At 35.1% G+C, this 14,333-nt stretch overlaps 1 protein-coding gene across 1 annotated transcript; it reads left to right on the top strand.

The window, feature by feature from the left end:
• Positions 1 to 8,802: 8,802 nt before the first annotated feature.
• On the top strand, positions 8,803 to 14,061 carry LOC133311911 (COP9 signalosome complex subunit 4). The gene is made up of 15 exons (XM_061513040.1): positions 8,803 to 8,934; positions 9,136 to 9,267; positions 9,363 to 9,514; positions 10,571 to 10,674; positions 10,789 to 10,849; positions 11,210 to 11,302; positions 11,392 to 11,492; positions 11,626 to 11,734; positions 11,829 to 11,873; positions 11,953 to 12,021; positions 12,099 to 12,190; positions 12,292 to 12,334; positions 12,940 to 12,999; positions 13,259 to 13,318; positions 13,857 to 14,061. Exons 2-15 carry the CDS (start codon positions 9,138 to 9,140, stop codon positions 13,929 to 13,931), a joined length of 1,194 nt encoding a protein of 397 aa, XP_061369024.1. The 5' UTR covers positions 8,803 to 8,934; positions 9,136 to 9,137; the 3' UTR covers positions 13,932 to 14,061.
• Positions 14,062 to 14,333: the final 272 nt, after the last annotated feature.

The following is a 14,333-nucleotide window of genomic DNA, read 5'->3' as shown; positions in this document are numbered from 1 at the left end:
TCATTCTACTGTTCAGATACAGAGAAAGCCATTATATAAGAGAACCAAAAAAAACATCAAAGTAGTGTTGATGCAAAGGTAAAGTAAACTAACTGACTATTCACCTAACATTTAAATATGGTAGCTAACTAGAGTTAAAATTACAGCAGGTTAAATAAAATACAAGTTTATTACTCCCCCTCAAGATGGACAGTCACTGCCATCTTGGACAGTAAAGAAAACAGAACAATCGAAGACAAAGGCTTTGTAAACAAGTCAGCAAGTTGATCTTGTGATTTAACAGGCATCAAACGAACCCTTCCAGAAGTTACTTGATCTCTAACAAAGTAACAATCAATCTCTATGTGTTTTGTCCTCTCATGAAATGTTGGATTTGAACCAATATGCATTGCGGCTTGATTATCACAAAAAAGTGAAGTAAGGGATGTAGAGGACAGACCAAGATCTGTCATCAGCTGAGAGATCCATTTCAATTCTGCAATAGTGGCAGACATAGCTTTATATTTAGCTTCAACTGAGCTTCTTGAAATAGTGGTTTGCTTTTTAGATTTCCAAGATATTAAGGAATCCCCCAGAAAAATACAAAAGCCAGTCATAGACTTCCTAGAATCCGGACATCCTCCCCAGTCAGCATCACTAAAGGCTCTTAGTTGAAGAGAAGATGATGAAGGAAAAAATAATCCTTGACCTGGATGACTCTTAAGATATCTTAAAAGGTGATGTGCAGCTTGTAAATGAGGTACTCTGGGTTGTGATATGAACTGGTTTAACCTATGTACAACATAGGTTATGTCAAATCTATAAAGAGTCAAGTATAATAGTCTGCCAATCAAGTTTCTATATTGAGAGCAGTCTTGGAGTAATTCTCCATCTGTGCTATTCAGGTTGGTCTTTGGATCCATAGGAATAGCAGCTGGTTTTGATGTCAAAAAACCAGTGTCCTCAAGGAGCTGTAAAGTGTAGTGTCTTTGAGACAATGTGATTCCTTTCTTGACTCTAGCAATCTCCAATCCTAAAAAGTACTTGAGATGGCCAAGATCTTCAAGTTTTAAATGAGAGTTAAGAAAAGACTTGACACTTTGAAGTAATGCAATAGATGGACCAGCTAGGATGATGTCATCCACATACACCAAAAGAACTATAAAATTGGAACCTGAACCTTTAGTGAAGAGGGAATAATCAGATTTTGATTGCTGAAAACCATGTGCAATGAGAGCTCCAGACAGCTTTGAGTACCACTGTCTAGAAGCCTGTTTTAGGCCATAAAGAACTTTATGCAATTTTCACACAGACTTAGAATCCTTAGACAAATGCTCCCCCTCAATGTGATAACCAATAGGTAGTTCCATGTAGACATCTTCAAAGAGGTCTCCATTTGAAAAGGTATTATTGACATCTAGTTGATAAAGATGCCAATTTTGAGAAGATGCAACAGCTAATAAGGTTTTCACCGTGACCAATTTAGCAACCGGAGAAAAAGTGTATATGAAATCAATACATTTTTGTTGAGTATATCCTTTTGCTACTAGCTGGGCTTTGTGCCTTTCCACGGAGCCATCCAAATTGAATTTTATTTTGTATATCCACTTACATCCAATAACATGCTTCCCTTTAGGCAAAGGAACAATTGACTAGGTCTTGTTGTCCTCTAAAGCTGAAATCTCAGCTTGCATGGCTTCACGACATTGAGGAAATTTACTGCTTGGTGGTAATATTGTGGCTCAGAATGAGAGGAGATGTTGAGAGCAAAATATTTGTGAGAAGATAACAGTCTGTCATAAGAGAGAACAGAACTTAAGGGATGCTGAACCGAAGGTTGAATGCTGGCATAGTTAGCCAATAAGCTACAATGATAATCCTTGAGATAGGTTGGTGATTTAGACGACCTTGTAGAACGTCTGGTAGTTATGGGAGTAGGATCAGGTTGGGTAACCTGAATGTGTGCAAAATCAGTACTATTGGGTTCATTTATAGAGCAAGAAATATCCTGAAAAGATGGAGATAGTGTAATATGAGGTGGCTGTGAGGACTGATTAAAAGCAAAATTGTCATTGATACATTTTATAACACTTCTGAGAGGTTACACCAGGTATGGAAGATGATCTAAATCAATGGCAACATTATCATGTTGATAAGGAAAAATATTCTCATGAAAAACAACATTTCTAGAGATAAAAACTTGGCCACTATCCAAGTCAACAAATTTGTATGCCTTCATGCCAGGAAGATATCCAAGAAAGATGCATTTGCGAGCCCTTGGCAGAAACTTTGTCCTATGAGCTGATAATGTGGAAGCAAAGGCAAGACATCCGAATACCCGCAATGTTGAGTAACCAACCTCCTTATTATATAGCCTTGAATAAAGAGATTGATATCCACGAATGGTTGAACCAGTCCTATTTATGAGAAATGCAGCAGGAAGGACACAATCAGACCAAAAGGTAAAAAGAATTCTGGATTGGAAATATAAAGCTCGAGAGACGTTGAGGATATGTTGATGCTTTTTCTCTACAACTGAGTTTTGCTGAGGCGTTTCAACACAAGCCCATTGATGAATAATCCATTGCTCTTGACAGAATTCTGTGAACGATAATTCTTTAGCATTGTCTGAACGAATCATCTTGATTTTCTTGCCTAATTGAGTTTGGACCATAGCAAAGAATTTAGGAAAAATTGTGGCAGCCTCACTCTTGGCTATAAGCAAGTAAATCCAAGTAAATCTAGTGTTATCATCAACTAATGTTAGAAAGTAGAGATGACCAGAGTATGAGGCAGAGTGTAAGAGTCCCCAAATATCACAGTGAATAAGATCAAAAGGAAAAGCTGACATATTATTATGTGAAACAAAAGGTAGACGTCTCTGTTTAGCAAGATGACAGATATAACAAGGCTTCTTATTTGATATAGACAAATCGGAACAATTCAGTGAACTTTTCATGTGAGATAGGCACTTATGAGATAAATGTCCTTACCTATTGTGTCAGATATCAAATGTAACAGCATTTACAGAATTGAAATACAAAAAATTCAGATTACATGTGTTGTCAAAAGAATAGAGCTCTTCAACTTTATCACCTTTGCCAATCATCTTCTTGCTGCTCATGTCCTGAATGACAAATGATGGTTGAAAAAATGTGAGCATAAGTTACGAAGCATTAGCGAGGGCACTCACAGATAAGAGATTGAATCGAAAAGTTGGAACAAATAACACATATGTGAGTAATATACTTGGCGTGAGTTGGATATCACCAATTAGATGAACATGAATTGTGGTATGGTCAGGTAAGGTCACTCTGGACCCACTGATAGGCTGCATAGAAACAAATGCTTGAGCGTCAGCACAGATGTGCTGAGAAGCTGCAGAATCTACGATCCATTTAGAAGGATAAAATATACCTGAATCAGAGACAACGAAACTTGTAGCCACAATAGCTTTTGGAACTCTGTTAGACGCTGTCATGTGAGAGGATAAAATGCTTATGAGTTGAGAAAATTTGACAGGATCAAGGTCTTTTAAAAAATTCCCAATCGAAGACTCAGCGGTGACTTGATTAGCGGTACTGATGTTGTTCTTCGTTGCATTAATCTTTGGTCTAGCTTTGTATCCCGGAGGGTAACCATGGAGTTTACAACACTTCTTAATGGTGTGGCCATGAAATTGACAATGGGTGAAGAAAGGACGCTCCTTGCGTGGACCCTTTGTTGAAGAATCAGTCTTCACAACAAACACCATATTGTTGGTGGACGAAGAAGATGAAGACAAACCCACTTGTCATTATTTCTCTTCTTGAGTCACAAGAGAAAAGACTCTGTTAATAAGAGACAAGGGATCACTAAGAAGAATTTGTGCCCTGATTTGGGAGAAAGATTCATGAAGACCAATAAGAAATGCCATGGCGTACTCCGTTTGGTAATAATCAACAAGATTTATAACACCTCCACAAGTGCATTGACCACAGGTAGGTATAGGATGGACAAAAATTGCTAAGCTCTTCCCAAATTGATTTGAGCTTTGTAAAATAGACTCACCGAGGCTTGATCTTGAGCGAGTGTTGTTAACTCGCGACGTAGTTGAAAAATTCGTGGTCCGTTGCTTTGCTGGAATCTATCCTGCAGATCAACCCACATGTAACAAGTAGAATTGGAGTATAGAATGCTTCCGGATATCTCCTTGGACACTAAATTAAGGATCCAAGAGATAACCATATCATTATTACGAGACCTGTAAGAACCCGCACCGTTAATTAAGGAAGTTAATTAATTAATTGTGTGAAATTAAGAAATAATTCCATAATTGACCCTAATAATTATTATGAGGCTCTAATAATTATAGTGAGTTATAATGATGAAAGTTGTTTTTCTGACGAAAAGTGCAGATACCGGTTCTACTAGTCGGTATAAATGTGTACCGAAAAAGTATCCCGGAAAATTATAATAAGTGCATGATAATTACTAGAATAACATGTAGGACTTTTAAAATGAGTTTCAAGTTAAAATAATGAGAACTGGTGCCAGAAACTGGTACTGGCTATGAAAAGCGCGTACCGGAAATGTGCTCCGAAAAATATAAGAAAAATATGATAATTCTTGTAAAATTAAGTAGGTTAAGAATACTGAGTTTGGGATTAAGATGCTAAGCGTAACAATTAAAGTTAATATTGTGTGTTTATTGGTTAAGTGGCTATATATATGTTAGTTGGGCACAAAACCCTAGAGATTTTAGTTTCTCTACGTGAGTTGGGTGGCTGGTCGTTCTTGCTACTGTTTCATTGAGTCTTCTTCACCATTTTGGAGATCAAGTGTCATTTTTGCTTGGTTTCTTCATCTCCAAACACTTGAGCCTTGTGTGAGTGGCCTGTGTGAGTGTGTAGAGAGCTTTGGTTCTGAGTTGAGGGACTGTTTGAAGTCAGTTTGTGGGCTGAGTGACCTTGTGTGAGGGTGTGAGCTTCTTTCTTGGTTGTTGGAGCTCCAAGGAGCCAACTTTGTGAAGAAAGATCCTTGCTTAAGGAGTATTTCCGTGCACCCTTGTGTCAGCACCTTGAAGCTGACTTGTGAGCTCCAAGAGAACCTTTGGTTGGCTATTTTATACTTTGGTAAGTTGTACCAACCTTGTTCATGAGTTTAATGGGTTAAAGTTGATGTCTTGGTATGTTTAATGGATTAAACAAGTAACCAACTGTCATGTGAACATAAATGAACCTTAAGAAGCATGTTTAAGCTTTTGGAAGTGTTAAAAATGGAACCTTGGAAAGATATCTTCGCGAAATGCAAAAACTTCATTTTGTCACGAAATATCTGAATATTTCCCGTGGAATATCCGGATATGGATATCCAGATATGGATATCCGGATATGGGGATCCGGATATCCGGATATTGCCAGAGTGATATCCGGATATTGGATATCCGGATATTGTCTGTGAGATATCCGGATATTGCATATCCGGATATGTCCCACAGGAATATCCGAATATTCTAGGTTTGCGAGGAACAGTAGCGTACTGTTCATCCATAACTGATCTGTGGGTTTGTGGACTCTAGTTTGAGGAAGTCGAACTTCTGTAATTAATTAATGTAAGTCAGAATCATGTGATTAAGGGCTTATGGCTTGGTGAGAAGCCTTAAGACGTAAAACGTAATGAAAAGGCGTTGTCTTTATATTGTATCCTTGTAGAGTATGATTGTTGATGTATTGTTGGTCCATAACAGATTGTGAATCTGCTGTGTTTGGACTTTGTGCTGTGGACTCTTGGCTTTGGGTGTTAGCTTGCAAGGTAAGCTTTCGTGTCCTCGGTTTAGCCATGTTGTGGTTCCACCATGTCCCATGGGGGTATGGTTATATGCATGCTGTGTTACATGCTTTGAATATTTGAAATGCTGTTGAGCTTTATGTGTAATGGCTTTTAATATGCATGTGTTGTTCCAACTTGACGGTAAGCCTGAGTATGTAGCGTCATACAAGACGGTGGTCCGGGGTGGATGCAAGTAGCGTCTTGCACTATTTGTGGGTATTAGACGTATATAAATCCTGCATTTCTCTGGCCAGTAGAATAGAATTGACACACATGACATGATTATCTGCTGCATTGCACTATTTTAGAACTGATGATGATAAACTGCTTTTGAACTTATATTGCACATGTAAGTGAGCTTGGGGTGGAAGATCCTTGAGGACCCCTTGCCTTACTGAGATTTCTTGTTTAGAGATCTCACCCCACGTTTGGGGAACGCTTATTTCAGGTTCAGGTAGTATGGGGACTGATGCCTCTGGCGGCAGGAGGCCAGAGCTTAGCTGATTATGATATCTATGCTGTATTGCTGACTTGACTGGATTGGATGCTGTTTATGTTTTCTGCTCTTTATGATTTGAGTTGAGACTTTCTATTGGGCTTTGTTGCCTTTTTTGGGTGAGAATGGGTGTTGTCCATGTCACTATGTTGTTAGTAATTTGAGTCTGAGTTGTATAAACTGCTAGTTGGTCCGGCCTGCGTGTTGTAGCTTTGTGACTAGAGACATACTTATGTTATTTTAATTAATGAGTTAATTCAGTTAGCTGTTTTATTGCAATTGCATACAGGCGATGTTTTATTAATTGATTAATAAGCAAGTTGGTAATGATAATGACTTCATAATTGAAAAGAAAAAGATATTCTGCATTTTTAATTAAGCGCAGCTTAATACGATAGTATGATAACATTACCGGATATATACGGGGTGTTACAAGACCAAGAACGCTGAAGAACTGGATCTGAATCAGGGGGTTTGGGAATCAAACCATCAATGAACCTTATTTCGTTTTTGACTGATAGAGCAATTTTCATGGCCCTACTCCAGGATTGATAATTGTTTCTTATCAAGGGTTGAGAAACAAGAACTAACCCTGGACTATCGGAGTGATGGAGAAAGGAAGGTCTTCCAGGATCTTCAATAGAGGCCATGGAAATGAAGAGAAAAAACAAAAGAACCAAAAAGATGAAAAGAAAAGCTTGATTTCAGAGAAAATAACGGAGTTTATTTGTCAACTGATACCATCTTACAGTAAGTTCCAGAACAAGAAAGAAATTTTGGGTAAGATGAAAATGAAAATCATTCATTCATTTCACTGCTCAGATGCAGAGAAATCCATTATATAAGAGAACAAAAAAAACATCGAAGCAATGTTGATGGAAATGTAAAGTAAATTAACTGACTATTCACCTAACATTTAACTATGGTAGCTAACTAGAGTTAAAATTACAGCAGGTTAAATGACATACAAGTTTATTATAAAGTCCCAGCAATTTGAAATGGAACCATAATCATTTAGGCTTTTATAAGGTTATTACTGAGAAATTAACCACTCGATTCGGGCATCATATCATTAAGATTTTCTGGGAGTGGACCACTGATGTTGTTGGAGAGATGGAACTCGATGAGATCCATTTGTTGAAACCATGTTGGAATGGTTCCTGATATTCCAGAATCAGATGTCTTAATAGATGAACTGTTTCTTTTTAAAGCCATAAAGGAAACTGTCACAATTTTGCAAGTTGCCTTTGAAGATTTGGCAAATGAAAAGGAGTTAACCCATTGGGTGTCTACTTCTTTGGGTTTTTTGTTCCACATCGCCTAATAACCAATGAAGGAATGACCTACTTGCTTGTTCCCGACACCTTATATATTTTAGTACCTTATCATAATTTTTATTTATTTATTTATGCATGTATCGCATCATAAGTTTATTTAAGACTTATGGAGTCAGTTATAAATTTATAATAAGGATATTTTATTTTTGAATAATTTTTATAGAAGGTAAAATTTCACCCAATGTTGAATCATTAATGTTATAATTAAAGGGAGAAGTTATAGTTACTACATCTTTTTCTTACTATCTCTTACTACCAAATCTTAACCATTGATTTCCGTCAATTTAATGGTTATAATTTATTGTAAATTAATAATTAATTAATAAGTATGACTCAATAAGTTACAACCGTTACATTGACGGAAATCAACGGTTAAGATTTAGTAGTAAGAGGTAGTAAGAAAAAAAGGTAGTAATTATAACCTTTCCCATTATTAAATATAATATTTATAGATATTGTATTTATAAATCTCAATTACTAAATATAATATTTATAGATATTGTATTTATATTATAAATGTATTAAACTTGATCAACCGTTAACGAGTAATCCTAATGTGGGTGAGTTTGGAGTTGGTTGGATGTATTTACCAAAATAAGCTAATCTTGAATAATTACTAAGATAAAATCATGTTTCGTTTGGAATCATTAAAAGCTAGGAATTAATTGAATTAATGTTATTTCATTTGGTGCATAAAATAATTTTTAAAAAATATAAAATCCATTATAAAAAAATTAATATTGGAGTAGATATATGAATTCAATTGATTTAAACCTTACGTAAAATAATTTGAATGGCTATATAAATTTAAACAATTTAAATTACTCAAATCTAATTAGGATTAGAATTATATTTATATACGACTAAAATAATATAAAAAATTTATTAAATCAAATCAACTCATATTTTATAACTTTCAAAAAACAAAAATTGATGTATCAAATTTTATTATATTTAATTATGGGGAAGGTTATAATTGAGATTTAATTTGCTTTAATTTTAAATTAAAGTATATCGTCAGTTAACATTTAGGCCCAACCCAAAGAAATTGTTAAGTAAAATTTAGCAGACCCAAGAAAAAGATTGGGTAGAAAACATTTGGGCCTACCCGCACAACGAACCGGGTTGGACCATCCAAATCCAAATTGAGATGAGTGTGCAATTGACGAAGGTGAAGAGGGTTGGTTGAGTTGAGGTTGAGACTTGAGAGAATAGTGATTCAAATTTACAACTGAAGAGTGAGGAATCACAACCTCCACCGGCGAATCCTGTAACTGTCGGCGACGCTGAACACCCACACAACGCCGATAGGTAAACCTAACGGACCAATTTTTGTGCCTTTTGCTTAAACACTAAAATTTCAGCGTTTTTATTATAATTACTGTTTATGTTTAGTTGTTTTGCTTGGTGAATGAAGATATGACTTGTTCAGAAATCTTGAAGGAATTGGAATTTTGTGTGTGCTTAATTTAGGTTTTATTGATTTGATTGCGGTGGTTAATGTGAATACAGTGATGGAGAGTGCTTTTGCAAGTGCTTCTGCGATTACAGACCAGAGGCAAAAGATAGAGCAGTATAAGCACATACTTTCTGCTGTCATCTCATCCAATGACATTGGTCAGGCTAGGAGATTTATTGATCATAGTTAAGTTTCTCTTCTCTTTCTCATCTAGGGTTTTGTTTTTGTTAGTTTTCCTCAATATCAAGCTCTTAAACCTTCACGTTTTTTCATCTTTCAGTGTTATCAGATGATGTTCCATTAGTTGTGTCACGGCAGCTTTTACAGACTTTTGCCCAAGAGTTAGGAAGATTGCAGCCTGAGACACAGAAAGAGATTGCCCATTACACCCTTGCACAGATTCAGCCCCGTGTTGTGTCATTTGAAGAACAGGTTTGAATTTTATGGTTTCAGCTATGCTTGTAATATTTTCTTTCAGTTAACAGGAGACATTAAATTGTTTATTGCTTCCATAATTATAATAGGAATTATACAACGGGGGCGGTTATACTTACCACCATTTTAGGTCACTCTTTGTATCTATTTAGTTATCGTTAGATTAATTTCAAATCAGTGGCAGATTATTTTTTCTCTTTTCAATTGTTGATTTCAAATTGATCCAACAATAATCAAATAGGTAGTAAGAGTGGTAAGCCTAAAATGGTGGTAATTATAACTTTCCCCTTATAAAATTGAGAACGTGAGCAAAAAAACTAAAATAAAAATACTCCACTGGAAACATGCTTGTCATTTTGTTGTCTACCCTTCATTTCGCTAACCGTCAATTGTCTCATGAATTTTCATTTAGCTTCATAGATATTTCTCATTTACTCATTTTGTCATTAATGTTCTGTGACACAAAAGGTATGCACAAAAAAAGAAGTTAATTTAGTTATTTTAGACACAACTTTTTTGCTTAAGGTCATTGGTTTGAATCCGGGAAGCAGTTTCTTTTCGAATATGTAATGGTAAACCTGCCTACAATAATTGGGGTTTAATGGGAAGTGGTTTTTTTCTTTCTTGGGTCTTGGCACGATTATAAAAATTATAGCGGGGTGGTAGCGGGGAGAGGACAAAATCACTCTTTTGCTATCAGAATCAGAAATTTAGTTATGCATTCAAAAACTATCTAAAAAGTATTTCGTTTGCTATGTCAATCGTTAGGGTCTCCAATGTGTAGAGAAGTTAATTGAGAAAATTAAGTCTTAAAAAAAACAAATAAATTAGTCTCTGTTGAGTTGGACATAATGCGTGAGGAAACATTTTATTGTAATAGTCGATGTTCCTTGAATAAAAAAGAAAAAGAAAAAATTCCCTCTTTTCGGTATGTATTTTTATTTTAATCCATCACCCAGTTCATGTTTAAGCATACATTTTCCCTTCCTCTTGTTTTTCATTCAATGGATTCAATTTCCTGAACTCTGATTGTCATTTGTTGTTTTCTTATAGGTTTTAGTTATTAGAGAGAAACTTGCTGAGCTTTATGAATCTGAGGAGCAATGGTCAAAAGCAGCGCAAATGCTCAGTGGTATTGACCTAGATTCGGGAATGAGGTCTCAGATAATTTCTAACCTCTCACATTTATTTGCTTGTGTAAACTATTATAATTCAGCCAAAATTGAAAATGTCTCCTTTTACTATTCTTATTTTGAATTTTTTTTTATCAGGGTGATTGATGATACATTCAGGTTGTCTAAGTGTGTCCAAATTGCTCGTTTATATCTTGAGGTATTGACCTTTTTGTGCAAGTATATCCATATTTGAGTGATGAAGTGGCTAAGACCATATTGGGAGTCATAACAAGCCACAAAAGAGCATATGTATTCATATCTATATTAATCTATAATGCTCAGAGTTTTAAACTGTCTTACATATTCTTTTCCTGCATCTTCAATAAGGCGAATATTTTTTTAATTGGAATGTTCACTTTTCTTGTGCTCTTGTACATATATAAAAGGAATAATTTTAATGCTGCAAGTATGCGGATGGTTGTTCCTCTTTAAATACTGTTGGTGTATTTGATATTATTGCCAGTATCATAACATTTATTTGAAAATTGAATTTTTTTATTTTTATTTTTTTTAACAGGATGATGATGCTGTTAATGCTGAAGCTTTTATTAATAAAGCATCATTCTTGGTTAGCAGTAGTCAGCATGAAGTACTGAATTTGCAGTACAAGGTTTGAAAATGATAGCTGCTGAAGGATTGCTGAGCTAAAAGATGGATACTTGAGCCTTTTCTTATTTGTTTCTCCTTTTTTTCTGTTAGGTTTGCTATGCAAGGATCTTAGATTTGAAGAGGAAGTTCTTGGAAGCAGCTTTACGATATTATGATATATCTCAAATTGAGAAAAGGCAAATAGGAGACGAGTATGTATCTTACATTTTTAATTAATCCCTCTTAAGTTTTCTTAATATCTTTGGCCTGTGTTCAACGTTGTTTATGAGTAATATTTAGCATGCTATGGTTGTTAACCAGTTATCGCAACTTTATTTATAACAGGGAGATTAATGAGGAAGCACTTGAGCAAGCTCTATCTGCTGCTGTTACATGCACAATATTGGCAGCGGCAGGACCTCAACGATCCCGTGTTCTTGCCACATTGTACAAGGTAAATGCTTCAATCATAAAATAATATACAAATGTAAAATTTCTGCTTGTAATTGTCAAATCTTATCACATTAATATTTGTGAGCTTGGATTAGGATGAACGGTGTTCTAAGTTGAAGATCTATCCAATACTGCAGAAGGTATTTCTCTCTCTCTTGCTTCTTTTCTCTCTTATGTCTTTCCACACTGATCATATAACGGGAATCGCTTCTATATCAGGTGTACTTGGAGAGAATTCTTAGAAAGCCAGAAATTGATGCATTTGCTGAAGAATTGAAACCACATCAGGTTATATAAGTTTGTATTCTATCTTCATATTTTTGGAAGGCGTAGTGGATATGTCTCAGCTTTTACTTTTCCCACAGAAAGCTGCTCTTCCAGATAATTTCACTGTGCTGGACCGTGCCATGATTGAGCATAATCTTCTGAGTGCAAGCAAACTTTATACTAATATCAGGTTTGAGAAATTATACTATCTGTCTATTGCTTCCTTATGGCTAGATTATTTATTCTATCAGGTTATATGCCTTTTAAGGTGCCTGTATGCCTCTCTTGTAGTTTTGATGAGTTAGGCACGCTGTTGGGGATCCCACCTCACAAGGTATAGAATTTTGTCTACCGTTATACTTATTTTTCAGTAAAGATCAATGAATAGCAGAGCCTCTTATAGAAAGATGCATAATTCTCTATTGAATTTACCATTTCATGTTTCTGGCATATGTTCCTTTTTTGTGGTAAAGACTTATTTTAATTTAAGGGTTCACTTTTTCTGCAGTTACTGCAGATAAGTTATCTGCAGTAAGCCCAATACGACGTCGTTTTGAGGCGGAAATCATGGTGTTTTTGTAATTTTAATTTATTTCAGGGTTATAATAGTCTTTATATTTATAATTTTTTAAGATTTCAATACCAAAACGACGTCGTTTTAGGAATAAATGCAGATAAATTATCTGCATTAACTGCAGAAACATTTTTCCCTTAATTTAATCATCGGATTTAAATAATGAAAAAATGTTCAACAACCAAAAGGTGTGGCATGGTGATAATAGCTCATATGTAAGTTACTGAACAAGACGGTTACTGACGTGGAAATTGCTCCTGGAAGTGTTTTTTTCATTTCGATGTTCATAAAATGTTAAGATTCCATATATTTTAGTCCATGCAAGCTTGTGTTGATTTTTTTTCTTCTAATTATTTTGCTTTCAGGCCGAGAAGATAGCATCAAGAATGATTTATGAGGATAGGATGAAGGGATCTATTGATCAGGTATAAATAACCATTACGACCTCTTAGTTTATAAAATTACTCTACAAAGAAATAGACATAATAATTGAAGGAATCTTCTCGTTGGACTGCTGAATGGGAACTAAGAAAGAGGTTTGGCGGATGATGTAGGGGAAGGGTTATTGGCTGCTCTGAGAACAAAGAAAACATTGTTGAGAGAGAGATAGAAGGGTCATAAACATGCTCAGACCTATTAACCTCTTTTAAAAGTTATGGTCAATTTTTGAATGATTTATTGCAGGTTGAAGCTGTCATACATTTTGACGATGACACTGAAGAGTTGCAACGATGGGACCAGCAGGTAATTTTTTTTAATCTGATAACTCTGGATGCAGCAGCCATAGGTGGATTAAATTGATAATCAGGGTATCAGACACCCACGTTTGTTGCAGCTACATAAAGTTTGTGTGATTTGAATATTAGTTATATTTTCATTGATATATTATATAGCATATATTTGGATTTTTTTGGTAAAATATAAATAGCTAAAACTTTGATAAATTGAGCTCTGTAAATTGTTCTAATTCTTTTCAATTTACTGTTTTTTTGATTAATGAATCTTTTAGAAATGAATAGATTGATTTTGACTCTAGGTTTCGGATATAATCAATTCATATGGGCCTTAAGAAAACACGAATTAGAATTTTTTTTAGTTATACTAGGTATGTTACATTATGTGCCTAAATCTACCTATGAGCTGAACCCTTGTTTGTGTGCATCTCGCACCACTACATATGCCGCGAGATCAGTCTAACTTCTGTTCATGTATGTTTTGCTGGTTTAGTAGAAACCCTCCTCAGTCTCCTCAACCTTTTAATTATGATGATGTGTCATTGCAGATTGTGGGCCTGTGTCAAGCTCTCAACGATGTTTTGGATAGCATGGCCAAGAAGGGTTTTCCAGTTCCTGTATAATCTGGATGATTGACAATTTCTTTGTTAATACATTCTTAGTAAAGCATCCTTTTTTTGTAATTTTTTGTGAACTTCACCATACATGTACTAACATTAATTTCATCATATATTAGATTCCAGATTCCGTTTATCCAAGGCCTTGGTTACTGCTTCTGCTTAATGAGTTTCTGCAATTCATCTCGATTGTGCTTTTGAAAACTGTGTTTTACGTTATTTATTTCTTATCTATTGTATTTGATCAGCAATTTTGTTCATTAGTGAAAAAAGGTTGCTGGTTTCATCAGATTCAATAACATCTGCAGGACAGGTTCAAAATAAAAGTAGGGAATTCTCGTGTGTAATTTGCACTATTCATAAAATGAGAATACATTTCTTTTTATCTCGTGTACATACAAAAAAGTT

This window comes from Gastrolobium bilobum, unplaced genomic scaffold (genome assembly GCF_033153095.1).
Source record: "Gastrolobium bilobum isolate Gb01-03AN ecotype WA unplaced genomic scaffold, APGP_CSIRO_Gbil_v1 utg908, whole genome shotgun sequence".
NCBI lineage: Eukaryota > Viridiplantae > Streptophyta > Magnoliopsida > Fabales > Fabaceae > Gastrolobium > Gastrolobium bilobum.
This window is presented reverse-complemented; position numbering and strand designations above follow the sequence as displayed.

Excerpts from the sequence above, each read along its gene's own strand:
- LOC133311911 (XM_061513040.1), top strand. The coding sequence starts at position 9,138 with ATGGAGAGTGCTTTTGCAAGTGCTTCTGCGATTACAGACCAGAGGCAA. Across the intron at positions 11,493-11,625 it reads AAAAGGCAAATAGGAGACGA|GGAGATTAATGAGGAAGCAC; the intron begins GTATGTATCTTA and ends TATTTATAACAG. Across the intron at positions 12,022-12,098 it reads AAGAATTGAAACCACATCAG|AAAGCTGCTCTTCCAGATAA; the intron begins GTTATATAAGTT and ends CTTTTCCCACAG.